The sequence below is a fragment of the Thamnophis sirtalis genome, unplaced genomic scaffold, assembly GCF_051295495.1.
Source record: "Thamnophis sirtalis isolate CommonGarterSnake01/CBP01778 unplaced genomic scaffold, rThaSir2_p1.2 scaffold_4, whole genome shotgun sequence".
Lineage (NCBI taxonomy): Eukaryota > Metazoa > Chordata > Lepidosauria > Squamata > Natricidae > Thamnophis > Thamnophis sirtalis.
In genome coordinates, this window is record NW_028261384.1 from 141,796,898 (window position 1) to 141,824,340 (window position 27,443).

The window sequence follows — 27,443 nt, forward strand, 5'->3', positions numbered from 1 at the left end:
GACAGCCGCGTAATGACTCCAGGACCAAGAAGAAGAAAAAAATAAATCACACCTTCCCTGCTTAGTCTGTGTGGTGTGAAAGAGAGGGGGGAAAACCAACCCTGCAGTGTTGCCCACCTCCCCTCTGAAGATCATCCTCAGCATCAAACCCCTCCCTGCTTTCCACAGTTGTAGGGTGTTAGGGAAACCACAAAAGAAGCAGACAACAAAATGCACACACACACACACACATATATAGAGAGATAATTTTTTTTATTTTTTATTTTGCATTTCAACTTGTGTGAGAGAAAAAGCGGGAAATATCCGCGCATGCGTCTTCACTTCTTTTTTTCCCCCCGTCTTGACGGCGCATGCGCGTCTGAACCGCACGCTGACTGGCCGGCTCCGCTAGCCCATCTCTCGCTTTCAAATTCCTCCACGGTCTCCTTTATTTCCTTTTTTTGGAGGGGGTTGGTTGGTTCACAAAGCGGAGGCGCGCATGCGCGGGGTCCCCTCAGCCCCGCCTTCCCCTCCTGCCTCGCCTTCTAATTGGACGCGCCTCCCCTTCCTCCCGCCCCGGAAGCAGACGCTGGGCGCTCGGTCGGTTGATCCGGAAGCGGTCCCTCTGGCAAGCGGAGGCGAGCGTCGGCGGGGGAGGGGGGCCCAGCGCTTCCCCCTCAGGCGGCCGGGCGAACGAGCGAGCGGGCGAGGGAGCCGGGGATGGCGGGGCCCGCCGGCACGGGCTGACCCCCTTCGGAGGGCCCTGCCGTCCTCCTCCTCTTTCCCCTCGGCCGTCCCTCTTCCCCCCGCTGGAAGCTGGCGGAGCTGGGCCGGGCCGGGGGCGCGGCGGGCCCCGCCGGCGGGATGATGCGCTCGCAGTGCCTGCTCGGCCTCCGGGCCTTCCTGGCCTTCGCCGCCAAGCTCTGGAGCTTCCTGCTCTACCTGCTGCGACGGCAGGCCCGCACCGTGAGTAGGGCGCCTCTGAGGACGTGCAGAGGGCGGGAGGGGGGCTTCCCTGTGTGGGGGGGCTTGATAAGGCCTTCCCTTACTCGAGGGGGGTCTTGGAGACGTCTCAGGACCCGGCTAGGTTACACTATGCGGCCGCATGGGCTTGTGGGGAGGAAGAGGCAGGAAAGGGCGGGGAGGCTCAGCTGGGTGGTCGTCATGACCCAACTAGGGAGCCTCATCGTTGCTCGAAGGGAGGAAGGACTGGGGGCTCCTGGAGGGCTCTCTGAGCTGGGTGGTTTTCTCACAGACGTTTCATGACCCAACTAGGTAACAAGATCAGTGGTACAAGTAGGAGGGGGGGTGGTTGAAGAGTAGAGGAAGGAAAGGGGGAGGAGGAAGAGGAGAAGAAGGAGGAGAAGGGGAGGAGGACTGTGGGGGTCTCTGAGCTGGGGGGGGTATTTTGCAGCCGTCTCATGACCCAACTAGGGAATATCATCAGTGCTAGGAGGGAGTGGGGTTTGCAGAGAGGAGGAGGAGGAGGAAGAGGAGGAAGAGGAGAAGGAGGATGAGAGGAGGAAGAATAGGAGAAGAATGGGGTCCTTCATTCTCTCTAAACTTGGTAGTTTTCTTGAAGATGTTTCATGACCCAACTAGGGAATATCATCAGGGCTAGAAGGGAGTGGAGGAAGAGGAGGAGGAGGAAGAAAAGGAAGAAGAGAAGAAGGAGGAGAAGAGGAGGAGAAGAGGAGAAGGAAGGAAAGGAGAAGAATGGGGTCCTTCATTCTCTCTAAACTTGGTAGTTTTCTTGTAGACGTTTCATGACCCAGCTAGGGAACATCATCAGTGCTAGAAGGGAGTGGAGGAAGAGGAGGAGGAAGAAGAAGAGGAAGAAGAAGAGGAGGAGGAGGAAGGAAAGGAGAAGAATGGGGTCCTTCATTCTCTCTGAACCTGGTTGTTTTCCTGAAGACGTTTCATGACCCAACTAGGGAACATCATCAGTGCTAGGAGGGAGTATTGTTTGCAGAGAGGAGGAGGAGGAGAAGAGGAGGAGGACTGTGGAGTCCTTGGGGGTCTCTGAGCTGGGGAGGGTTGTTTTGCAGCCGTCTCATGACCCAACTAGGGAATATCATCAGTGCTAGGAGGAAGTGGTGTTTGCAGAGAGGAGGAAGAGGAGAAGGAGGATGAGAGGAGGAAGAAAAGGAGAAGAATGGGGTCCTTCATTCTGAACCTGGTTGTTTTCTTGCAGACGTTTCATGACCCAACTAGGGAACATCATCAGTGCTAGAAGGGAGTGGAGGAAGAGGAGGAGAGGAAGAGGAGGAGGAGAGGAGGAGGAAGAGGAGGAGGAGGAAGAGAAGAGGAGGAGGAGGAAGGAAAGGAGAAGAATGGGGTCCTTCATTCTCTCTGAACCTGGTTGTTTTCCTGAAGACGTTTCATGACCCAACTACGGAATATCATCAGTGCTAGGAGGGAGTATTGTTTGTAGAGAGGAGGAGGAGAAGGGGAGGAGGACTATGGGGTCCTTGGGGGTCTCTGAGCTGGGGGGTTGTTATTTTGCAGCTGTCTCATGACCCAACTACGGAATATTATCAGTGCTAGGAGGAAGTGGTGTTTGCAGAGAGGAGGAGGAGGATGAGAGGAGGAAGGAAAGGAGAAGAGTGGGCTCCTTCATTCTCTCTGAGCTTGGTGGTTTTCTTGCAGACGTTTCATGACCCAACTAGGGAATATCATCAGTGCTAGGAGTGGAGGAGGAGGAGGAAGAAAAGGAGTGTGGAGTCCTTGGTGTCCTCCGAGCTTGGTGGTTTCCTTGCAGATGTTTCATGGACCTAGCTACATAACAACATCAGAGCTAGAAGAGAGTGGAGTTTGCGAGGAGGAGGAACAACTGTGGGGGTCCTTAGTGCTCTCTAAGTCTTGGTTGTTTACTTCCAGACGTTTCATGACCCAACTACAGAACGCCATCAGTCCAGAAGGGAAGAGGGGCTTGCAGAGTGCAGGAGACAGAGAATTGGGGCGGTGGGAGAGGAAAAGGGATAACTGGGGGGGTCCTTGGTGCTCTTTGAGTCTTGGTGGTTTTCCTGGCAGACGTCTCATGACCCAGCTGGAGAACCTCATCAGCGCTAGAAAGCCCTCCTCTCTCTTTATCTCAAAGTTGGTTTGTCCTGTCAAGGGTTCGAAGCGGTTTTGGTGGTTCCTTCATTAAGCTGTTTGACTTGCTCCATTTGGTGCTTCCTTGATCAGCTGCTTGGTCGTTGCCCTGATGACTAATCCTGGGTTTAATCTCTGCTTATCGGTGTGCCGGTTACTGGTGAGCAACTCTTAATTGAGGGCTGGGAACTAATTGAGGAATTCCCAAGAACCCTCAACCCCCCCCCCCCCAACACAGGCGGGGAGAGCCACTACGGGAGCATGTAAACAGAGAGCACACCTCCTTCCTTTCCAGCACTGACGAGGTTCCCTAGTTGGGTCATGAAACGTCTGCAAGGGAACCATCAAACTCAGAGAGCAAGGATCCCACAATCCTCCTCCCTCCCTCCCTCCCTTCCTTCTTTTCTTCCTCCCTCCCTCCCTTCCTTCTTTTCTTCCTCCCTCCCTCCCTTCATTCCTTCCTTCCAGCACTGATGAGGTTCCCTAGTTGGGTCATGAAACGTCTGCAAGGGAACCACCCAGCTCAGAGAGCACCAAGGACCCCACAGTCCTCCTCTTCCCTCCCTTCCTTCCTTCCTTCCTCCTTCCATTCCTTCCTTCCTTCCAGCGCTGATGAGGTTCCCTAGTTGGGTCATGAAACATCTGCAAGAAACCATCAAACTCAGAGAGCAAGGATCCCACAATCCTCCTCCCTCCCTTCCTTCTTTTCTCCCTTCTTCCTTCCTCCCCTCCCTCCCTCTCTTCCTTCTTTTCTTCCTCCCTCCCTCCCTTCATTCCTTCCTTCCAGCACTGATGATGTTCCCTAGTTGGTTCATGAAACATCTGCAAGGAAACCATCAAACTCAGAGAGCAAGGATCCCACAATCCTCCCCTCCCTCCCTTCCTTCTTTTCTTCCTCCCTCCCTCCCTTCCTTCTTTTCTTCCTTCTTTTCTTCCTTCCTCCCTCCCTTCCTTATTTTCTTCCTCCCTCCCTTCATTCCTTCCTTCCTTCCAGCACTGATGATGTTCCCTAGTTGGTTCATGAAACATCTGCAAGGAAAACCACCCAGCTCAGAGACCCCCCCAAAGACCCCCAAGTCCTCCTCCACATTCTTCTCTCTTCCTCCTCCTCTCCCCAAATGTTTGCAGGGAAACCATCCAGCTCAGAGAGCACCAAAGAACCCACAACCTTACTCTTCCTCCTCCTCCCCCTTCTGAAACTGATGATATTCCCTAGTTGGGTCATGAGATGTCTGCAAGAAAAACCATCCAGCTCAGAGACCCCCCAAGAACCCCACGTTCCTCCTCTCCTTTTCCTCTTCCTTCTCCTCCTCTCCCCAAATGTTTGCAAGGAAACCACCCAGCTCAGAGACCCCACAAAGACCCCAAAGTTCTTCTCCTCTTCCTCCTCCTCTCCCCAAATGTTTGCAAGGAAACCATCCAGCTCAGAGAACACCAAGGAGCCCACAGTCTCCTCCCTCCTCCTCCTTTTCTCTGCTAGACCTCCTTCCCTTCTAGCCCTGATGACGTTCCCTAGTTGGGTCACAAAACATCTGGCCTTCCCCCCCCAAAAAAAGCCAACAAGCCCCCCCCTCCCCTGTCCAACCCCGAGCTACACACATTCTCTTCCTATCACAACCCCATCTTATGTACAGAGGAGGCTTCCACTTACTGCTCCAGGGATCCAATCGGCTTGCCAGAGTTCAGGGCGGATCCCCCCCTTTGCTGGCCGTAAATAAGAGGCAGGGGTGCGGAGTGGATTCAAGGCCGAGGGCGATCACGGATCCCGTCCCCCGAACCTCTGCCGTCAGATAAACGAAAACCTGTTCTCTGGACGACGACGATGATGTGTGTTCCCGATACGTCCGACAAAAAGAACGGGCGTTGTGTGTGACGTAGGAGTGAAAGGATGGTGTGACGGGCTTGGCTGGTGTGGTGGTCTAGGATCCCTAAAGGAATTCGGCGGCGGGGAAGTAGAACCGGGTTGGTGAAACGCCGTCCAAAACAACCCTAAGCGGGTGGTTTTGATTTCTGTGGCTGCCACAGCCTTACTTTTAAGTTACTATAGGTAGTAATATCTCCCGGGACTATGAGCTGAGGGGAAGGAGGGGCAAATCACCTGGAGGTTGTTAAAATTCACACACACACCCCCCCCCCCCGTCTCCCCAAGGGGGAGAATTCAGCAGAGGGCCAGACGGGTGGCAGCCTCAGTTTGCAAGCAGCGGTTAGTCCTCGACTTACGACCACCAGGGAGCCCAAAGCCTTTCTCTTTCTCTAAGCGAGGCGGTGTATTTGGGCCCATTTTGCCACCTTTCCCGCCCCGACGGTTGAGTTGCATCTCAGCGGTCAAGCGAGCAACACGGTCGTTAAATGAATCCGGCTTTTTTCAGACCTGTTTTATCTTCGAACGGTCGCTAAATGAACGGTTAGAAGTCGAGGACTAACTGTGCAATACTCCCCCATTCTTCCTCTTAGTGTGGAAACTAGCTGGACTCAGGTTTTATGTCTTGATTGCGACTGGGGGGGTTAAAAAGGGAATTTATTTAGCTGGCGACAGAGGAAGAAGGAAGAGAACGGAGGTGTGTTCAAGACAATACAGGCAGTCCTCGACTTACGGCCGCATTTCTGCCACTAAGCAGGACGGCGACGGGAGTTTTGCCCCCCTTTTTACGACTTTTGGGGCCACAATTATTAAGAGAATCGCGACCGTTGTTAAGCGAGTAGCCCGGTTGTTAAGTGAGCCCGGCTTCCCCATGGGCTCCGCTTGTCCGAAGGTCGCGACGGGGGATCACGTGACCCCCCAGGGACGCCGCACTGCGACCGTTGTAAGTAGGAATCCATTGCCCAGCGGCCGAATTTTGATCACGTGACGGGGGGATGCGGCAATGGTGACAAGCGTCAAAAACGGTTAAAAGTCCCTTTTTCCAGGGCCGTCGTAACTTCGAACGGTCACTAAATGAAGTGTCGTAAGTCGAGGACTACCTGTAGCTGAATCTTGCGTGTTAAGCTTGATATTTGTTGTGAATTGCATGCCATCAATCCATCTCTCTCTCTCTTCTCTATGATGTGGGAACCTTTGAGTCACAAGATCCTCAGATTTCATCTCTCTCTCTCTCTCTCTTTCTCCATCTCACTCTCTTTCTTTCTCCCTTTCTCTCTTTCTCACTCTATTTCTCTTTCTCTCTTACTCCCTTTCTCACTCACTCTCTCTTTCATTCTTTCACTCTCTTTCTCTCTCTCTCTCTCTTTCCATCTCACTCTCTTTCTCCCTTTCTCTTTCTCACTCTCTCTCAAACTCTCCATTTCTCACTCACTCTCTCTTTCTCACACTCTTTCTCTTTCTCTTTCACTCTTTCACTCTCTCTTTCTCCATCTCACTCTCTTTCTTTCTCCCTTTCTCTCTCACTCTCTCTTTCTCTTTCACTCTGTCTTGCTATTTTTCTTTCACTCTCTTTCTCATTCACACCCTCTTTCTCTTTCTTTCATGCTTTCTCTTTCACTGTCTCTCTTTCTCACACTCTTTTACTCACTTTCTCACTCTCTCATTTTCTTTCACTCTTTCTCACTCTCTTTCACTCACTCTCTTTATCTTTCACTCTTTTCACACTCACTTTTTCTTTCACTCTTTCTTTCTCTCTCTTTCACTCTCTCACTCTTTCTGTCTCACTCTCTTTCACATTCTCTCTCACTCTCTTCACTCTTCTTTCTCACTCCCTCACTCTTTTTCTCTCTCACTCTTTCACATTCTCTTTCATTCTCACTCTCTCTTTCTCTCACTCTCACATTCTCTTTCACTCACCGTCTCCCTCCCTCTCTCTCTCTTTCCTTATAAAGCAATCGATCATTAATTATCCATGGCTGTTGGATAAATTAATGTGCTTTCTGGCTTCTGTCACCCCAACCTTCGGAGGAGGGTTTCCCCCTTTTCTGGATCTCAAAGGAGAGGGGAGAAAAACTGGACCTAAATCAGGAGGGGTTTCTTTGTCTGGCATGGCCTAGGGCTTCCTGTTTGAGCAGGGGGGTTAAGGGTTGGACTAGAAGACCTCCACGGTCCCCACCAACTCTGTTGTTCTGCTAAATGAAACCAACGGCAGCTAGGAGCCAGAAGCCCCTGTGCCATTTCGCCCCTGACCCCGGGGTCTTCTTAGATGAGACAGCCACAAGACATTTCACGCCAACTTGGGACAATGATTTTCTTTGACCCAACAAATATCATTTCTCCCCACCCACCCCATATCTTTTTGGTGCTTCCATAGTTTAATGTTAGAAGTGACGGGGTGGAGGGCTTGGCTGAAGGATTTGAAAGTGAAAGACCGGATGCCTGCTCACCTCAGAGACAGACAAGGGTGCTGTGTGTGGGTGTGTTTGTGTGTGTTTGTGTGTTGAGCTGCTGAGAACTCCCGTGTCACACCCGAAGCTTCCTCCCTCTTCTTCCTCCTCCCACTATTAAAAAATGATTTTGTCGCCTCTATTCTAGACAAAGGTAGCTGCTACTCTGTGTGTGTGTGTTTGTGTGTGTTTGTGTGTGGTACACAATGTCCCCTTTGTGACTTGGGGACTTCGATTCCCAGAATTCCTCAGTGGGCCTGCGGCCATCGTCGTCCCCCCCTCGTGCTTCCCCCCTTTCCGTTTAATTGTCTTTTATCACCCTGTTTGGGTAGCAAAGGAGGGGGGAGGCGGACAGAGATGGCTTAGGTATTGTGTCCAGCTGTAATTGTAGGAGCCGTGGGGCTGGAAGGGACCTTGGAGGTCTTCTAGTCCAGTGTTTCCCAACCTTGGCAATCTGAAGATGTCCGGACTTCAACTCCCAGAATTCCCCAGCAGTGGTTAGGACAGTGTTTCTCAACCTTGTCAACTTGAAGATGTCCGGACTTCAACTCCCAGAATTCCCCAGCAGTGGTTAGGACAGTGTTTCTCAACCTTGTCAACTTGAAGATGTCCGGACTTCAACTCCCAGAATTCCCCAGCAGTGGTTAGGACAGTGTTTCTCAACCTTGTCAACTTGAAGATGTCCGGACTTCAACTCCCAGAATTCCCCAGCCAGCATTCGCTGGCTGGGGAATTCTGGGAGTTGAAGTCCAGACATCTTCAAGTTGCCAAGGTTGGGAAACACTGTTCTAGTCCAACCCTTGCTCAAACAGGAGACCCTGCACCTTTCCAGACCAATGGGTCTCCAGCCTCCTCTTTAAAGCCTCCAGGGATGGGAGCCCCCACAACCTCTGGGGACACGAACGCAGAGAAGAGGGATTGGGGGGGGAAGGCCAAAAGACGGGAAGAAACGGCTGCAGGAATGGCGTTTGGCCAGTCTAGAGAGAAGAAAAGGGACCCAGGGGAGAGAAGATAGCCGTCTTCCACTATTTGTGGGGCTGCCCCCAAAGAAGAGGAGGGGGGGGGGCACCCATTCTCCAAAGCACCGGAAGGCAGGACAAGAAAGAACGGATGGAAATTAAGCAAGGGGGAGAAGCAACCTAGAACCGAGGAGAAACTTCCTGACAGTGAGGACAGTTGACCAGTGGAACAGCTTGCCACTAGAAGTTGTAGGCGCTTCCTCACTGGAGGTTTTCAAGAAGAGATTGGACGGTCATTTGTCTCAAATGCTATAAGGTCTCATGAAGATAGATGGATGGATGGATGGATGGTATGGATGGATGGATGGATGGATGGATGGATAGATGGATAGATGGATAGATGGATAGATGATGGATAGATGGATAGATGATGGATAGATGGATAGATGATGGATAGATATATATATATATATATATATATATATAGAGAGAGATGATAGATAGAGATAGATAGATAGATAGATGATAGATAAACAATAGAATGATAGAAAGATAGATGATAGATAAATAGATAGATGATAGATAGAGATAGATAGAGAGATAGATAGATGATAGATAGATAGATACAGCAATAGAATGATAGAAAAATAGATGATAGATATAGCAATAGAATGATAGATAGAAAGATAGATGATAGATGTAGATATAGCAATAGAATGATAGATAGAAAGATGATAGATTGATAGATAAGATAGATAAGGAAGGTAGATAGGGCAATAGAGTGATAGAATGATGGGTGGATGAGATAGATACGATAGGTAGGTAGATAGATATAGCGATAGATAGATAGATAGATAGATAGATAGATAGATAGATAGATAGATAGATAGATAGATATGAGATAGATGAGATATAGGTAGGTAGATAGATAGACATAGCAATAGAATGATAGAAGGATGATAGACTGTGTGTGTGTGTGTGTGTGTGTTCTGCTCAAATAAGGGGTTGGACTAGATGACCTCCAAGACCCCTCCCAGCTCTCTTATTCGGTGACTCCCTGATCCTCCAGATGAGCCGCCTCATCGGAAGTTTTAATCTCCCTCACGTTTCAGCGGGGGTTGTTGGGAGTAATCCTCACCATTAGCCCGTGGGAACTGCTTGCCACCAGAAGCTGTGGGCGCTTCATCCCTTGGAGGTTTTTGAGAAGAGCCTGGACATCCACTGGTCTGCAACGGTGTAGGGCTGGACTAGAAGGCCTCCAAGGCCCCTTCCAGCTCTGTTCCCTTCTACACCTTTAGCCTCTGTAAGGGGAACATTGGTCCCTTTGCAGGCGTGGGTGTGAGCACAGCACTTCCTGAGCAAATCAAGCCACTTCAAGCCAACAGGGTTGACTCAGCCTTCCATCCTTCCGAGGTGGGTAAAATGAGGACCCCAGATTGTTGGGGGCAAGAGGCTGACTCTCTGTAAACCGCTTAGAGAGGCCTGAAAGGCCTATGAAGCGGTATATAAGTCCACTGCTATTGCTATTGCTATTTCGCTTTGAGAACTCAAAACGCCCCGATGGGGGTTTGGAAGGCCAGGATGACGCCTATCGGTGGTTCCTTTTTCGCTGGAATTCTACTTCCTCCTTTCTCAAACCCCCAAAAATAGCCAAAGCTGCTATTTCTGTGCCCTCTCCACCACACCCAGGCCTGTCGCTCGGCTGCCACGCTCCCATCCGGCATCGCCACAGCATGGGACACACCGTTCTCCCCTTGCGCCTGGTTACACCTCTGAAGGGGGCGGGGGCTGTCTTTCGGTGTTACCTGGGGGGGGGGACGACCACAAAGGCAACCTCTGCGATGGAGAGCGGTGAGGTTCTCCAAATCAGCGGTCCCCAACTTGGGGTCCGCGAAGTAATGGTGGTGGTCCGCCGAAAAATTATTTGGATTTTTCATATTGCACTCAATCCGGGGTCCTCAAACTACGACCCCTGGGCTGGATACGTGCAACGGGCGTCTGTGTTGCTGCAGGGAGTCTCCTGCCTTCGGGGTCTTTTTGTGGGGGTCGGAAGGGGGCAGAAATTCTAACTTGGGGTCTCCTGGTGAGGGGCTTTGGGCAAAGGCCGGAGGGCCTCGTTCCAATGGGACGGCATCACGGCCTGGAACTGGCTGACCATTTCAGCCCGCTGAGCCTCCGGGCGCTGGCACCTGGCGTTGCACTTCCCTCTGCTTGGAAGCCCGTGCTCCTAGTCCTCAGTGAGGTGCTTCCGCTGAGCCTCCTTCTCGGCCAGATCCAATTGGATCTTTCTCTTTTTCTTTCTTTCTCTTTCTCTTTTTTCTGTTCCTTCCTTCCTCTCTCTTTCTCTTTCTCTCTGTCTTTTTCTCTTTCTCCTTTCTCTCTTTTTTCTTTTTTATCTCTGTCTTTTTCCCTTTTTCTTTCTCTTTTCTTCCTTCTTTCCTTCCTTTCTCTTTCTCTCTTTCATTCTCTTTCTTTTTCTTTCTTTCTCTTTCTCTTTCTTTTTGATTCTTCTTTCTCTCTCTTTTTTCCTTCCCTCCTTCCTTCCTTCCTTCCTTCCTTCCTTCCATTCCCAAATACGGGCCACCATTCCTCGGTGTAATAGCTTGTGCCCTCCTTTCTGCCAAGTCAGCAAACTGCCCCCCCCCCTCTTCCCCATGGCCTTCCCTGCCCTTCCCCCCTCCTGCTGGGCTGGAGACCCTGGCCAGCTTCCCAACCGCAGGGAGCTAATTTTGGAAGAAGAGCTGGTGGGGTGGGAGGGGGCCATCCGGAGGCACCAGGGACTGGTGGGGGGAAGGGAGGGGGGCTCTTGGCATGCAGAAACGTGTGTGTGTGTGTGTGTGACAGAAGCAGAGAGGAGAGGGGGCTGGGTGGGTGGGTGGGTGCCCTTGGGACGGAGGGCCTGAGCCTTTGGCCAAGGAGCAGCTGGTGGGCAGAGTCAGAAATAGAACTGGCAGAGCTTCTAAATGTTAAAGGTGCCCTGTTTCCCCCTGTGATTGACAGCCTGATGCCCTAGGTGGCATGAGGTCCTCCCTCCCTCCCTCCCTTCCTCCTCCTCTTTCTCATCTTCCCCCCTCCTTTCTTTCTCCTTTTCCTTTCTTTCTCCCTCTTTCTGTTTCTATTATCTTCCTTTCTTCCTTCTCACCTTACCTTCCTTGCTCCCTCGCTCCCTTATCTCTTTCTCTATCCTTTCCTTTCCTCTTCCCTCCCTCCTTCCCCTTTCCTTTCTTACTTTTCCTTCTCTCCTTCCTTCCCTTCCCCTTTCTTTGTTCCTTCCCCTCCTCTCCTTCCTTCCTTCTTCGCCTCCTCCCCCTCCCCTCCCCCTCCCACCCTCATTCATCCTCCCATCCTGCATCCTATTTCCTCCCCCTTCCTTCCTTCCTTCCTCTTTCCACCTTCCCCTTCTCTTTCCTTCCTTCCTTTCCTCCCTCCCTCCCTCCTTCCTTTCTCATTTGCTTTCCTTCCTTCTTTGTCTTTATCTCTTCCTTCCCTTCCTCTATTTTCCTTCCTTTCTCTTTTCTTTTCTCCTTCCCCTTCTCTTTCCTTCCTTCTTCCCCTCCTTCCCCTCCCCTCCTTCTCTCTCCTTCCCACCCTCCTTCATCCTCCCATCCTGCCTCCTACTTCCTCCCTCTTCCTTCCTTCCTCCGTTTCCTCCTTCCCCTTCTCTTTCCTTCCTTCCCTCCCTCCCTTCCTCCTTTCTCATTTGCTTTCCTTCCTTTCTTCCTTGTCTTTATCTCTTCCTCCCTCCCTCCCTCTCTTTTCCTTCCTTCCTTCTCTCCTTGACAGTGGCCCTTTCCTCCCTTGCGTGTGTCACTAAGCGAGGAAGTCTCCGTGGCCACTCAGGAAACCACAGTGCAGGAGTCGTGGCTTCCCGGCACTCTTAACGTCGGTCCTTGGAGCCGGCCAATCCCGGCCTGCCTTCCTCGGTGGCCGCCCTGCGTCTGGCTGGGTCCTCGGCCTGCTTTCGCACCCCCAACCCTGACGTTGTCGTTGTTGTTGTGTGTTCTGCCTACAGGTGATCCAGTATCAAACGGTGCGGTACGATATTCTCCCCCTTTCCCGAGTTTCGCGAGAACGGCTGAGTAAGTAGGCTCTCCTCTCTCCCGGGTGTTCGCCAGGGTGGGGGTGGGCACCGGGAGGGGCTTTGGGGGGAGGTTGGTGGGGGTAGATGGACAGCTGGGCCTTTTGTCTCTTTCCTCCTATTATGATCGATTGATCAAGCCAATGTCGGCAGCTTCCAAATGTTAAAAAAAGTCGGCAATTCATTTAGTGACCGTTTTCACACTTAGTGACCTTGGCCTCCCCCCCGCCCAGCCGCGGGATCCAAATTGAGATGCTTGCCGACCGGCTCGTATTTATGACAGTTGCGGCAGTCGTAAATAGGCAGTGGTCTCCTATATACGACGGTCACAGTCTCCCGTGTGTGTGTGTGTGTCACGCAATCCCCTTTAGCGACCTTCCGATGGGGCATCTGGATTTGCTTAAGGACGATGTAACTCACTCTGCAACAATAGGGATTCCCTTTGCAACTGAAAGGTCGTTTATATGGGGCAAAGCTCCCTTAACTGTCATGCTTAGCGGCGGGAAATGCTGAGCTCAATTGTGTCTTCACAGACACAATTGTGAACTTCACAGCGGCAGCCATTCCCTTAACAGCCCTGGCAACGAAATGTCGTAAAATGGGGCCCAGCTGACTAACGAATGCCCCGCTTAGCCACGGCGGTCGTAAGTCGAGGACCCCCTGTGGTTAATAAAAGCCATTAAGAAAAAGCCCCCCACCCCTCTTTTCCCCCTTTCTCTGGCAGATCAGGTGAAGAGGAAGATCCTCGTCCTGGACCTGGACGAGACCCTCATCCACTCGCATCACGACGGGGTCCTCAGGCCCACCGTGAGGCCGGGAACCCCCCCTGACTTTATTCTGAAGGTGAGCCTCTTCGGGAAGTGGAGGGGCAGAAACAAGGGTCAAGATAACTGGGTCAAAACTGGGGGTGGTGGTCCCGACGTGCTCTTGACCTGCAGACCGGCACGTCATCTGGACCGGCCATAAGCCTGGGGTCCGGCTGCTCATACAACTTTCAGGAGTGGTTTGGGATGGAGGGCAGGCGAAGAGGGGGGCAGGCACTGAATCACGCTTCATTCGTCAATTTGCCTTGGCGTAAAAACCCGCCTCCACTTCTGAGTCTGTCTAATTGCTTTTGGAAAGTGAGGGGAGCCAAATGTCAACTCCCAAAGTTCCCATGATGAGGAAAGGGGGGGGGAACGCATTCCACGCATACTTTCGGCAAAAGTCGGATCTCAGATTACCGCAGCAGGCTTGGGAGGGGTGCACCTCATTGGGGAATGTGATTTATGACACAGACTGAGGGGAGGGGAGGAACGGGGGCAAAGTTCACCTATAATTCAAATGAGGCTCAGATCCGACTGCAATTTGGTCTTGCCCAAATGATGCTCCTAATAAATGACTGGTTTTCCTTTGAAACGTGGCTCGAGACTCATGAATCAATTCGGGCATCTTTCAGAAAACTGGTAATATAAGCCCTACCCCCAAAATAAGCCCCAGTTAAGCTCATCAGCCAGGCCTTTTAGTACCGTATTTCCCCGAAAATAAGACCTAAATGAAAAATAATGCATCTTTTGGAGCAAAAAATTAATATAAGACCCGGTCTTATTTTCGAGGAAACACGATATCATCTGTGTCTATTTCTGTAGTATCTACTGGTCTGTGTATCATCTATATCTATCTACCCAATATTATCTACCTATCAACCATCCATCTATCATCTATATATATATATATATCATCTGTCAAATATGTCTATTCTTGTCTATCAGTCTGTAGCCGTGATGGCTACAGGTGGCAGGCAGAACCCTTTCTGCGACACGCCAGCCGTTGCCCCATCCCAGCTCCACCGTGGGAGCACCCACGACGCCCCCTGGCCCCCTGGTCCATCAACTAACTTTCTATCCATCCATCCATCCATCCATCGTCTGTCTGTCTCCTCTATCATATATCAACCTTCCTATCTTCTATCTTCCTTTCATCTATCAATCAGCCATCCTAATATCCATCCATTGTCTGTCTGTCTGTCTGTCTGTCTGTCTGTCTGTCTATCTATCTATCTATCTATCTATCTATCTATCTAATCTATCTATCTATCTATCCATCCATCCATCTATCCATCCATCTATCCATGCATCCATGCATCCATGAATTTGCCTTCTCTCTCACAGAGGGTCTTCTAGGAGTCATATGATAAAGTATATCTATCTATCTATATCTATCTATCTATCTATCTATCTATCTATCATCTATCTATGATCTCTCTCTCTCTCTCTCTCTCTCCATCCATCCATCCATCCATTCAATATAATAGCAGAGTTTGGAAGGGACCTTGGAGGTCTTCTAGTCCAACCCCCTGCCTAGGCAGGAAACCCTACACTACTTTAGACAAATGGTTATCCAATCTCTTCTTAAAAACTTCCAGTGTTGGGGCATTCACAACTTCTGGTGGCAAGTTGTTGTCCTCACTGTTAGAAAATTTCTCCTTAGCTCTAAGTTGCTTCTCTCCTTGATTAGTTTCCACCCATTGCTTCTTGTTCTACCCTCAGGTGCTTTGGAGAATAGCTTGACTCCTTCTTCTTTGGGGCAACCCCTGAGATATTGGAAGACTGCTATCATGTCTCCCCTGGTCCTTCTTTTCATTCAACTAGACATACCCAGTTCCTGCAACCGTTCTTCCTATGTTTTAGCCTCCAGTCCCCTAATCCTCTTTGTTGCTCTTCTCTGCACTCTTTCCAGAGTCTCCGCATCTTTTCTACATCGTGGCCACCAAAACTGGATGCCGTATTCCAAGTGTGGCCTTTCCAAGGCCTTGTAAAGTGGTATTAACCCTTCACGTGATCTTGATTCTCTCCCTCTGTTGATGCAGCCTAGAACTGTGTTGGCTTTTTTGGCTGCTGCTGCCCACGGCTGGCTCCTATTTAAATGGTTCTCCACTAGGACTCCAAGATCCCTCTCAGAGTTACTACTGCTGAGCAAGGTGCCACCTATACTGTCCCTGTGCATTCCGTTTTCCTTGCCTAAATGTAGAACCTGACTCTTTTCAACCTTGAATTTCATTTTGTTAGATAGGGCCCAATATTCAAGTTTGTCCAGATCCTTCTGTATCTTAAGCCTGGAGTGTTGGCTATTCCTGTCAGCTTGGTGTCATCTGCAAATTTGATGAGTTCCCCATTTATCCCCTCATCCAAATCATTGATGAAGAAGTTGAAGAGTCCTGGGCCCAAAACAGAGCCTTGGGGTCCCCCACTGCATACCCCACTCCGTGTAGATGCAGTTCCATTGAGGACTAAACATTGAGTGCGGTTGGTCAGCCGGTTATGAATCCATCTGGTGGTGATGCTGTCCAACCCACATCCTTCTACTTTGTCTAGTAGTAGGTTATGGTCTCCCTTATCAAAAGCCTTCCTGAAGTCCAAGTAAAACTATATCGATGGCATTCCTCTGGTCCGCTAATTTTGTCCCTTTGTCAAAGAATGCAATAAGATTAGTCTGGCAGGATCTGTTTTTGACAAACCCACGTTGGCTTTTGGCTATTACTTTGTTTACTTCTAGGTGTTCGCAGATTCGTTGCTTGATTATCTTCTCCAGGATCTTCCCTGGTATTGAGGTCAGGCTGATAGGTCTGTGGTTTCCTGGATCTATTTTTGTTTTCCTTTTTTGAAGATGGGAACCACATCAGCTCTTTCCCAGTCCTCTGGCAGTTTCCCGATGCTCCAGGATCTCTGAAAGATAAAGTTCAGTGGTTCTGAGATCTCGTCTGCCAGTCCCTTCAGAGCCCTGGGGTGTAATCCATCCGGTCCTGGTGATTTGACCTCATCTAGGGTAGACAGGTGCTCACTTACCTATTTCAACTTGTGTTCCTAATCTGATTTTTGTGGTGCTGTTTTTGATAGGTTGGACTGTTTTATCCCTCTGTGTAAAGACAGATGCAAAACACGAGTTAAATGGTTCTGCTTTCTCCCTGTTGCTTGTCACCTTCTTGCCACTTTCTCCCAGCAATGGACCAATTGTTTCCTTAAACTTTTTCTTGTTTTTAACATGTTGGAAGAAGCTTTTTTTGTTATTTTTTACTTTTGTGTCAAAGCCTTTCTTCATTGTGAGCCTTAGCTTTCCTCACTTCATCTTTACAGGCTCGGGCTATTTGCTGATATTCTGTCTTAGTTATGTCTCCCTCTTCCCACTTTTTATACTTAACTTTTTTGTCTTTCATCCATCCATCCATCCATCCATCCATCCATCCATCCATCCATGAATGAATTTGCCATCTCTCTCATAAAGGGACTCTAGGAGTCATATGATAAAGTGTTAAAAGCATCGAAAAAGTCTTATGAAATTTAAAAGAGGGAACGGAATGTTAAAAATTGATGGAAAAGCAGAGGGGGGAGCAATTTCCGAGTGCTCCCCAGAGCCACAATCGGGGGATGCACCCAGAGCCATGTTTTAAAAGCCTTTACGGATAGCCAGGAGAGTTTGAGGAGTGGAGGGGGGTGTCTGCCCCACTTCTGGGGAGAGTCTTCCACAGGCAAGGAATGCTCTTTTCCTGCACACACACACGTCCCAGCCAGAATTCTTTGGTTGATGGGGCCACAGGTGTCCTGGTGGCGCACAGTGGCACAGCCTGGAGTTCGCTCCTGATGGGGCTCAAGGTTGACTCAGCCTTTTGTCCTCCCGACGTCGGTCAAACGAGGACCCAGATTGGTGGGGGTGGGGGGCAAGAGGCTGACTCTGTAAACCGCTTAGAGAGTGCTGGGAAACACCGTGAAGCGGGATATAAGTCTAAATCCTATTGCTTGGGAAGGGAAGGGAAGAGAAAAAGGCAAGAAGGAAGAATGGAAGGAAGGAAAAGGAGAAGGAAGGAAGTTAGCTAGGGTGACGCAGTGCTTAGAATGTAGTATTGCAGCCCAATTCTGCCCACTGCCAGCAGTTCGATCCTGACCGGCTCAAGGCTGACTCATCCTTCCTTCCGAGGTCGGTAAAATGAGGACCTAGATTGTTGGTGGGGGCTGGGGGAGCTGACTCTGTAAACTGCTTAGAGAGCGGGACGGGCTGATGCCAAGGCATTGAGTAACTACAGTCCTCGGTAGTTTGGTTCCGGGAAATGGGTGCAGTTGGTGGCATGATTGCCTGCCTTTTTTGGGGGGTCAAATGCTGGTTCTCCGTGCCCCTCGTGGCTCTTCGTTCCTTTTTCTCTCGTGCCCGTTCTAATGACCATTCCTTTCCCCCAGGTCGTCATAGATAAGCACCCGGTCCGTTTTTTTGTACATAAGAGGCCGCACGTCGACTTTTTTCTAGAAGTGGTAAGGACACAACGTTTGCGCGCGGGGGCGGACAGGGTGCGCGTGTGTGTTTCTGATGACAGTGTTTTGGCTACGGAGGCGAAGCTTCCCCTCGGACACACAAACACACACACAGTGATTCAGGAGGTCTCTGTTTTCTGACCCAGCTCCCCAAAACACGACCGATTCCTTTGTTCGGAGCACCGGCAGCTCCGGCAAAAAGTTTCTCACCGCAGGCTGAGAAGTCTGTCCGGAAGGGAGATGAATAGTTGTCTGTCACACCTATTCATCTCTGCCCGCTGCTTTTGACCCCCAGAGATAGGGTGAGGCTTCGCTAACAGCAGTGGCTCTTCCGTCCCGAGGACCGGCCCATAGATTTCCACTGTTCTCCTCTCCTCTGCTTTCTGCACATCAAGCACTGGGCCCAGCTGTTCCTCCTCTTTCTCATCACCTGGGGGGTGTTGACTCTCCATCTGAGGACTGACGGACAGCTCAGGCTCCACCCCTCCCTCTCTTTCTGCCACCTCCGTTCCCCCTTCCTCTCCGGTTGCCCTGATGTTGCCCCTGACTCCCACGCCCCCTCCTCCTCCGATTTGGCTCCCAGAGGGGCCCACAGGCCACAACACTCTGACTATGGAGGCGGAAGGCTAGACGAGCCAGAAAAGGGGGCCCTGCCGCCAGCGGCATCTCTTTTGTTCCTGAAACAAACTCCACACAGGGGGGGGGAGGGCGGTGAGAGGCAGACATCACGGGACAGATTTAGCGCTGGGCAAAGCGGGAGGACGGGTGTCGGGCACTCCCCAGGCTCGTTCCGGGTGCGAGGAGCGGCTCTTACCACTAGGGATGCCCACCCCTTGGAGTCCAGTACCCAAACGGTCAGGAAGGTGTCATTGCTGGGAAGGTCCTCACTTAGTGACCATCTGGCACTGATAGAAAGAGACTCGGGGACCTTTTCCACGCTTGCGACCGTTGCGGCATAATCCCCGTGGCCGCGTGATTTACATTCCGATGCCTGACAACTGGCTCAAATTCAGACTTTTTAAACTTGGGGGTTTGTTTAGCCGACGGTTGGATAACAAAGGTAGAAATTAGAAATTGGAAGAATATCATGAGGTAGAAGCGAAGAATGTTATTACTGCTATTACTATGCGTTTGTAAATTGACTCTGACAATACACTGCCTGTTAAACATTTATATAATTGGAAAATATATAAATTAAAAACATACGTACATACATGGATGTATGTGTATATATGTGTGTGTTGCATTTTCTGCTGATAAATAAATGAAGGGAGACTAGTATAGATCTATTTCAAGCTATTTAGCTCTCATCAGCTAGCCATACCCTTACTGGGATTCGAACCTGGGCTGTTTTTACATATTAGGCAGTTGTATTAACCTCTAAGCCACAAGCTCTCCTCCCTTATCAGCTGAGCCAACGATAGATAGATAGATAGATAGATAGATAGATAGATAGATAGATAGATAGATAATTAGATATATAGATAGATAGATAATGAGATAAATAGATAGATAGATAGATAATTAGATAGATAGATAGATAGATAGATAGATGATAGATAGATAATTAGATAGATAGATAGATAGATAGATGATAGATAGATAGATAGATAGATAGATAGATAATGAGATAAATAGATAGCTAGATAGCTAGATAGATGATTAGATAGATAGATAGATAGATAGATAGATAGATAGATAGATAGATAGATAGATAGATAGATAATTAGATAGATAGATAGATAGATAGATAGATAGATAATTAGATAGATAGATAGATAGATAGATAGATAGATAGATAATTAGATAGATAGATAAATAGATAGATAGATAGATAGATAGATAGATAATGAGATAAATAGATAGATAGATAATTAGATAGATAGATAGATGATAGATAGATAGATAGATAGATAATTAGATAATTAGATAGATAGATAGATAGATAGATAGATAGATAGATAGATAGATAGATAGATAGATAGATAATGAGATAAATAGATAGCTAGATAGCTAGATAGATGATTAGATAGATAGATAGATAGATAGATAGATAGATAGATAGATAGATAGATAGATAGGTAATTAGATAGATAGATAGATAGATAGATAGATAGATAGATAGATAGATAATTAGATAGATAGATAGATAAATAGATAGATAGATAGATAAATAGATAGATAATGAGATAGATAGATAGATAGATAATTAGATAGATAGATAGATAGATAGATAGATAGATGATAGATAGATAGATAGATAGATAATTAGATAGATAGATAATGAGATAGATAGATAGATAGATAGATAGATAATGAGATAGATAGATAGATAGATGATAGATAGATAGATAGATAGATAGATAGATAGATAGATAGATAGATGATAATTAGATAGATAGATGATAATTAGATAGATAGATAGATAGATAGATAGATAGATAGATAGATAATGAGATAAATAGATAGATAGATAGATGATAGATAGATAGATAATTAGATAGATAGATAGATAATGAGATAGATAGATAGATAATTAGATAGATAGATAGATAGATAGATTGATAGATTGATAGATAGATAATTAGATAGATGGATAGATAATGAGATAAATAGATAGATAAATAGATAGATAGATGATAGATAGATAATAGATAATTAGATAGATAGATAGATAGATAGATAGATAGATAGATAGATAGATAGATAGATAGATAGATAGATAGATAGATAGATATGGATGTAAACAATCACAGTTGTTCAGGGTCACATGATCCCCATTTGCGACCTTTGGACAAGCAAAATCACCAGGGAAGCCAGATTCGCTTAACAACCGGCTGACAGGAAGTCCTCAACTTACGACAGTTCATTTAGGAACCGTTCAAAGCGACGAACGGAAAAAGCGACAATCATTTTTCCACACTTACGATCATGGCGGCCACGTCATCGAAGTTCGGAGGCTTGGCAAGTGACTCGCATTTATGACGGTCGTAGCGTCCCGGGGTGTGTGTGTGTGTGTCACGCAGTTCCCCTTTTGCGACCTCCCGACAAGCAAAAGCCCATGAGGGGAAGCTGGTTTCGCTTCACGACGCTGCACTACCAGTTTTAACAAGGGCTGCGATCCGCTTAACAACCGCGTCAAGAAAAGTCGTTAAAACTCGCTTAAAGCCACATCAATTTCTGGGCCTCCCTTGGGGTCATAAGTCGAGGACTATCTGCCTGGTGCGAGTCCAGCATCCTGTCTGGGGAATTTGGGGAGTTGAAGTCAACGTGTCTGGTTGGACCCAAGTGGGTCTCTAAATGTGGCCCCTTTAAGACTTCAGCTCCCAGAATTCCATGCTGTCTGAGGCATTCTGGGAGTTGAAGTCCCCTCCGTTCTGAAGTTGCCATAGTTATCCTCCTGTGGTCTTGGGAGTCTCTGGGAATGAATCTCTGTAAGAAACCCCCACCTCACCTTTTTCACTTCTCTTCCTCCCCCTTCCTCTCCCCCCCTCTTCCTCCCTTCCTTCTCCCTCCTCCTCCTCTTCCTCCCCCTGCTCCATCTCCTCTCCTCCTCCTCCCTCTCTGCCTCTTCCTCCCATCCTCTTCTCCTCCCTCCTCCTTTCCTTCCTACTTCCCCTCCTCCTCCTCTCTTCCTTCTCCCTCCTCTTCCTCCTCCCCTTGCTCTTCTTCCTCCTCTCTTCCTTATGCCTCCTCCTCTCTCTTCTTCCTCCTCCCCCTGTTCCTCCTCCTCTCTTCCTTTTCTCTCCTCTTCCTCCCCCTCCTCCTCTCTTCCTTCTTCCTCCTCCTCTCTTCCTTCTCCCTCCTCTTCCTCCTCCCCTTGCTCTTCTTCCTCCTCTCTTCCTTATGCCTCCTCTCTCTTCTTCCTCCTCCCCTTCCTCCTCTTCCCCCTGTTCCTCCTCCTCTCTTCCTTTTCCTCCCCCTTCCTCCTCCCATTCCTCCTCCTCTCTTCCTTTTCTCTCCTCCTCTTCCTCCCCCTTCCTCCTCCCCTGCTTCTCCTCCTCTCTTCCTTTCCTCTCCTCCTCTTCCTCCCCCTCCTCCTCTCTTCCTTCTCCCCCTCCTACTCTTCCTCCTCTTCCTCCCCCCCCCCAATCCCCCCCGCAGGTGAGCCAGTGGTACGAGCTCGTAGTCTTCACAGCCAGCATGGAAATCTATGGCTCGGCTGTAGCCGACAAGCTAGACAATAACAGGAGCATCCTCAGGCGGAGATACTACAGGCAGGTGAGTGACCACGCGGGACTCCTTCCCCTCCCCTGGAGCCCCAGGCACACCCACCCACCCACTGGGGCTCCTGAGTTGCCCTCCTTCCCGCTTGGCGTGTGCCCCGTGGCCTTTGGAGGGGTCTGACGTGTTCCTCCCTCTCTCTGTTTCTCTTCCCACCCCTCCCTCCCCACGCAGCACTGCACTTTGGAGCTGGGCAGCTACATCAAAGACCTTTCGGTGGTCCACAACGACCTGTCCAGCATCGTCATCCTGGACAATTCCCCGGGGGCCTACAGGAGCCATCCAGGCAAGGAGGGGTCTTTTTCTTTTAATTGGATTTTGTGGGGTTCCCTCGATATTCTCTGGGCGATTTCCTCGCAGACGTTCGGGGACCCAGCTAGGGAACATCATCGGGGATTTGGAGGGTGGAGGGAAAAGAGAAAGGGTGATGAGGAGGAAGAGGAGGAGGAGGAAAAAGAATGTGAGGTCTTTGTTGCTCTCTGAGCCGGCTAGTTTCCTGAACAGTTGGCGGGAGGGGGGGGCGAGGAAGAGGAGGGTTCTTGGTGCTCTTCAATCTTGGCGGTTTTCCTGCAGACGTTTCGCAACCCAACTAGGGAACATCATCAGGGGGAGGAGGGGGAGGACTGAGGGAGTCCTTGGTCTTCTCTGAGCCGGCGGGGTGGGGGGTGTTTCCTTGCAAACATTTGGGGAGAGGGGGAAGACGAGGGGAGGACGACTGTGGGCTCCTTGGTGCTCTCAAATCGTGGCGGTTTTCTTGCGGGCGTTTCACAACCCAAGTAGGGAACATCATCAGTGTTGGAAGGGAGTGGGGTTTGTGGAGACGAGGAAGGAGGAGGAGAACAGGGTTTGGCTGTTTTCTTGCAGGCCTTTCACAACCCAAGTAGGGAACATCATCAGTGTTGGAAGGGAGTGGGGTTTGTGGAGAGGAGAACAACTAGGGTGTCAGGTTTCCAAATAGCATCCAAAGTTAAATCAGAGTCCGTGGCAAAGGATTCCTCAAAGTTCCCATTGATGAAGAGAGACACGTTGGCACATCTGGGGAAACCCGAATCTGAAAGCTTCCCGGTTTCCCCCACCCAGTTGGAAGTTCAAGATCTTGCATCCCCCCGACCCACAAGTCCATCCCATGGTCCAATCTCCCACTGCCACAAAGACAGAATCCCTCCCATCCAGTTCCGGTCAGGTGCAGAGATGCAGAGACCAAAGGATGACCTTGGTTTTCTAGAAAGGATGTTGTTATGGCTGCCTGTCGTCTAACCCCGTACAGTCCCATTTTCCCACCATAGAAAAAGCATCGTAGAATAATGGAAAATGGGAACCTCCTCAGTGTTGGAAGGGAGAGGAGTTTGTGGAGAGGAGGAGAAGGAGAGGAGGGCTGTTTCCTTGCAGGCCTTTCACAACCCAACTAGGGAACATCAACCGTTCGAGGAGGGGAGTGGGGTTTGCCGAGAGAGGAGGAGGAGGAAGAGGAGGGGGGTTTGTGCTTTTCCTGCCAGGGAAACCCTGATGTGCAAGTCACTTCCTATTGCACAACAGTTGTACAAGCCCTAAAGAGCCGAGGTGGCGCAGTGGTTAGGGGTGCAGTACTGCAGGCCACTTTAGCTGACTGTGATCTGCAGCTCGGCGGTTCAAATCTCACCAGGCTCAAGGTCGACTCAGCCTTCCATCCTTCCGAGGTGGGTGAAATGAGGACCCGGATTGTTGGGGGCAAGTTGCTAACTCAACTTGCTAAAAAAAACAAATGGTAAACCGCTTAGAGAGGGCTGAAAAGCTCTATGAAGCGGTATATAACTCTAATAAATAATAAATAAGTGGACTTAGCCTGAAACTTGCAAGATTGGGCCAAGACCGAGCGTAAAAGCGGAGGCCGCCTGACTTCCCAGGAAGAGATCCAGCCAAAGGGAGACCTCCTCCTCCTCCTCTCCTGGATTTCAAGGACCCTCTTTCCCCGGGGAAATATACCGCCGAGTCTTCGGTCAGCCGGGGCAGAGAGTCTTCTGGCGGCCGGTGCACAACCATAGAGCCCACTCCCAGAGCGTCCTGTGCTGGAAGACTCTTCCCAGGTCACGGTGAGGCTGGGAGGCACGTGAGCATGGAGCGGAATAGGCGCTCGGGGAAACCAGCAACCCCTGATCATAAGGCCACGGCCATATTTTGGGGGTCGGAAGAAGAAAATAAGACCCTGTCTTGTTTTCGGGGAAAGACGGTCGGTTAGATAGCGGGAAGAGATCCGGGAAATGGAGAAGAGATCCGGAAAGACGAAGCTTTTGAGTTTGGAGGGAAGAGGATGGAGGTTTAAGAGGCGTAGCGCACTTTGGCATAGTAGTTAAGGCGTCAGGTTAGAAAATCGGGAGAAGGGGAATTCTAGTCCTGTTTTTAGACACAGCTTGGGTGACTTTGAGCCAATCGCTAGGAGGCGGAGAGTTCTAGTTCGGCTTCTTGAAAACTTTGGACCAGTCACTTTCTCAAAACGGGCAACCTCGCTGGGTGGTTGTTAGGGGTGTGTGCGGGGAGGGGGAAGCTGGCTGGGTAACTTTGGGCAAAATCACTAGGCGGCGGGGAGTTCTAGTCCCACTTCAGACGTGAAAGTTGACTGGGTGAGTTTGGACCACTCGCTTTCTCAACCCAGACTCCCTCCCTGGGCTGTTGTGGTGGGTGGTGTGTGTGTGTGTGTGTGAGCTGGTTGAGTAACTTTGGGCAACATCACTAGGTGGCGGGGAGTTCTAGTTCACCTTATCCGTGAAAAAGGACTGGGTGACTTGGAACCCGTCGTTTTCTCAACTCCTTTCTGGGTGATTGTCCTTCGTGAGGGGGAGTGGGCTGGCTGGTTGGAATTTGGGGCAGTCCCTCCCCCCCTCCCCCGGAGACTGCCTTAGGGATGGAAAGCCAAGCTGGGCGCCTTCGTCCCGCTACGTTTCCCACCTGGAGTTGTTCATAAAATGAATCCTAAAATCAGGAGATAAATACAAATAATAAAGCCGGCACAAGACTGAACTTGTCACCTGTTTGCAGTCCTTGAGGGGTGGGATTTGGGGTGGGGGTGGGCTGTCCATAAGCAATTGTTTTCGTGGCTGGGGGGGCATGTGGTCGCCTTGGTCCCAGGGAGCTGAAATGCTGCTGCTAGAGGAGGGCGTGGCCTTTTTAAGACTCGTGGACTTCAACTCCCAGGATTCCCCCTGCCGTTTCTCCTCCTCCACTTTGCCGGAGTCAAGATATATAACTTCTACTGCTTCATCCCCACCTTCTATTAAGAAAGTCACTGGGAGCTGAAGTCCGCCAGTCTTAAAAAGTGGCCACGTTGACGGGTCCCTCTGCTGGAGCTTTGGTGGGAGATGGCTGCTGCTGCCCCATTTCCCACCTTCGGGACCCTCCGACGTGGCCCCTGGAGACCCCCCAGAACTTTCTGCTCTCTGGCCGGCCCCGGGCTTCCGACGTCTCTACTCGGTGGGCTGAACGAGGCGCTTGTTTCTCTCTCCGGCAGATAACGCCATCCCTATCAAGTCGTGGTTCAGCGACCCCAGTGACACGGCGCTCCTCAACCTCCTCCCCATGCTCGATGCCTTGAGGTAAAAGCCCTGGCGACGAGGGATGGGGGGGGGGGCTCGGCCTTGGAGGGGAGGGGGCTTCGTATGGGAAAGGAGGAGGGGGGGTCTTAGCCCCAAGTTCTAGTCCCGCCTTATCCATGAAAGCCAGTTGGGTGACTGGGCCAATCACCGGGAGACAGGGAGTTCTAGTCCCGCCTTATCCATGAAAGCCAGTTGGGTGACTGGGCCAATCACCGGGAGACAGGGAGTTCTAGTCCCGCCTTATCCATGAAAGCCAGTTGGGTGACTGGGCCAATCACCGGGAGACAGGGAGTTCTAGTCCCGCCTTATGCATGAAAGCCAGTTGGGTGACTGGGCCAATCACCGGGAGACAGGGAGTTCTAGTCCCACCTTATTCATGAAAGCCAGTTGGGTAACTGGGCCAATCACCGGGAGACAGTGAGTTCTAGTCCCGCCTTATCCATGAAAGCCTGCTGGGTGACTTTGGGCCAATCACCGGGAGACAGGGAGTTCTAGTCCGCCTTATCCATGCTACATGGAGGAAGGTGTGTTGGCTACATGCACCTCCTTCAATTTATTTCTAAAATAAGGAAAGTGGGAGAGAAATTTAAAAAAAGAAAGATTTGGGTCCGTCCATCCGTCCGAAGCCCCCCCTGATTGGCTCTCCTTCCGTCCAGGTTCACAGCGGACGTCCGGTCGGTGCTCAGCCGCAACCTGCATCAACATCGCCTCTGGTGACGGCGGCTCCTCCTTTCTTCAGGATTTGGCCACGACCTCTGCCTTATCCCGCCATCGTGACCCGCTCGCCCGCGGCCCACAAAAAGGCCTTCAGACTCAACGGCAGGGGACGTGGCCCGTGGGGGAGGACTCCCGTTTCGGCCTCGCCCTGCGGCCGTCGGCCGTCCTCTCGCCTCCCGCCCTGTGGACTGGCAGTGACTCAGCCGGGCGGGGAGAGGGGCCGCGTTGCGCGGCACGACACCGGCGATTCCCGGGACGCACAAGAAAGGGGGTGAAAACTGCGCCAGCCGCCGAGAGCAACGCTTGGACAGACTTTTTTTTTTTGGGAAAGGAGGCTGTGTTCCACAGTGGGAAGAGCAGCTCGCCTCCCTCCCCAGCTTCCCTGTGGTTTTTGTTTCTTCCCGTCCCCCCCCCCTCAAACGGCAATCCTCAGATAAAAGACGGGGGAGGGGGTCGCTTCGTCCGAGAAGGAGCTTTTGAGTGACTGCCTTCCTTTCCAAGGGGTCCTCCCAGCCCTCGTCTTCCTCCCCTCTTTGGCGGAAGCAGCCGGCCTTTCCGCTCGGATCGGTGCGGCGGATGGGGTCCCCCTCTTCCCTCCCCTGTGACAGGATGGGTTGGGTTTTATTTTATTATTTCTCGGACTTCTGGGACGGGCAGGGGTCTCGAAGGGGGAGATACGAGACAGGCTTTGAACTGAGGTGGAAAAAGGAAAAGAAAAAAAAGAAAAGAAAAAACACTGAAACTTGTCTGGTGCCCATTCTTATTCTGGTACCCCCAAAAAGGGAGTGGGCGGAAGGTGGGGGGGGGGGCTAAGGGTCACCGGCGGCTCTCTTTCCCCTTTACGGGTGGTCCTCCACTTAACGGCAGGTCATGGTGTGACCGAAGTGAACTGGTGGGGGGGAAAAAAGAGACGTAAGACCGTGTTTCTAATGGATGCGGTGGCTCAGGGACACTGAGCTTGTTGATCAGAAAAGTCGGCGGTTCGAATCCCTAGCCCCGCTTAACGGAGCGAGCTCCCACGACTCCTCCCAGCTTCGGTCAAACTAGCCTTAAGAAAGCACGTAAAAAATGCGAGTAGAAAAATAGGAACCACCTTTGGTGGGAAGGGAACGGCGTTCCGTGCCCCTTCGACATTGAGTCCTGCCTGCCACATGACCCCGGAGACGTCTTCGGACAGCGCTGGCTCTTCGGCTTTGAAACGGAGATGAGCAGCGCCCCCTAGAGTCAGGAATGACTT

At 50.4% G+C, this 27,443-nt stretch overlaps 1 protein-coding gene across 1 annotated transcript; it reads left to right on the plus strand.

The window, feature by feature from the left end:
* The first annotated feature begins 595 nt into the window (after positions 1-595).
* CTDNEP1 (CTD nuclear envelope phosphatase 1) lies at positions 596-27,277 on the plus strand. The gene is made up of 8 exons (XM_087714296.1): positions 596-945; positions 12,355-12,421; positions 13,145-13,263; positions 17,628-17,699; positions 21,804-21,920; positions 22,098-22,209; positions 25,405-25,489; positions 26,146-27,277. The coding sequence occupies exons 1-8, from the start codon at positions 844-846 to the stop codon at positions 26,204-26,206; spliced, it is 735 nt and encodes a 244-aa protein (XP_087570422.1). The 5' UTR covers positions 596-843; the 3' UTR covers positions 26,207-27,277.
* Positions 27,278-27,443: the final 166 nt, after the last annotated feature.

What these genes read in the sequence shown, in the direction of transcription:
- CTDNEP1 (XM_087714296.1), top strand. Translation starts at nt 844, where the DNA reads ATGATGCGCTCGCAGTGCCTGCTCGGCCTCCGGGCCTTCCTGGCCTTC. An exon ending in AGTTTCGCGAGAACGGCTGA is followed by an intron (nt 12,422 to 13,144) that starts GTAAGTAGGCTC and finishes TTTCTCTGGCAG; the next exon opens with ATCAGGTGAAGAGGAAGATC. An exon ending in CCCCTGACTTTATTCTGAAG is followed by an intron (nt 13,264 to 17,627) that starts GTGAGCCTCTTC and finishes CCTTTCCCCCAG; the next exon opens with GTCGTCATAGATAAGCACCC.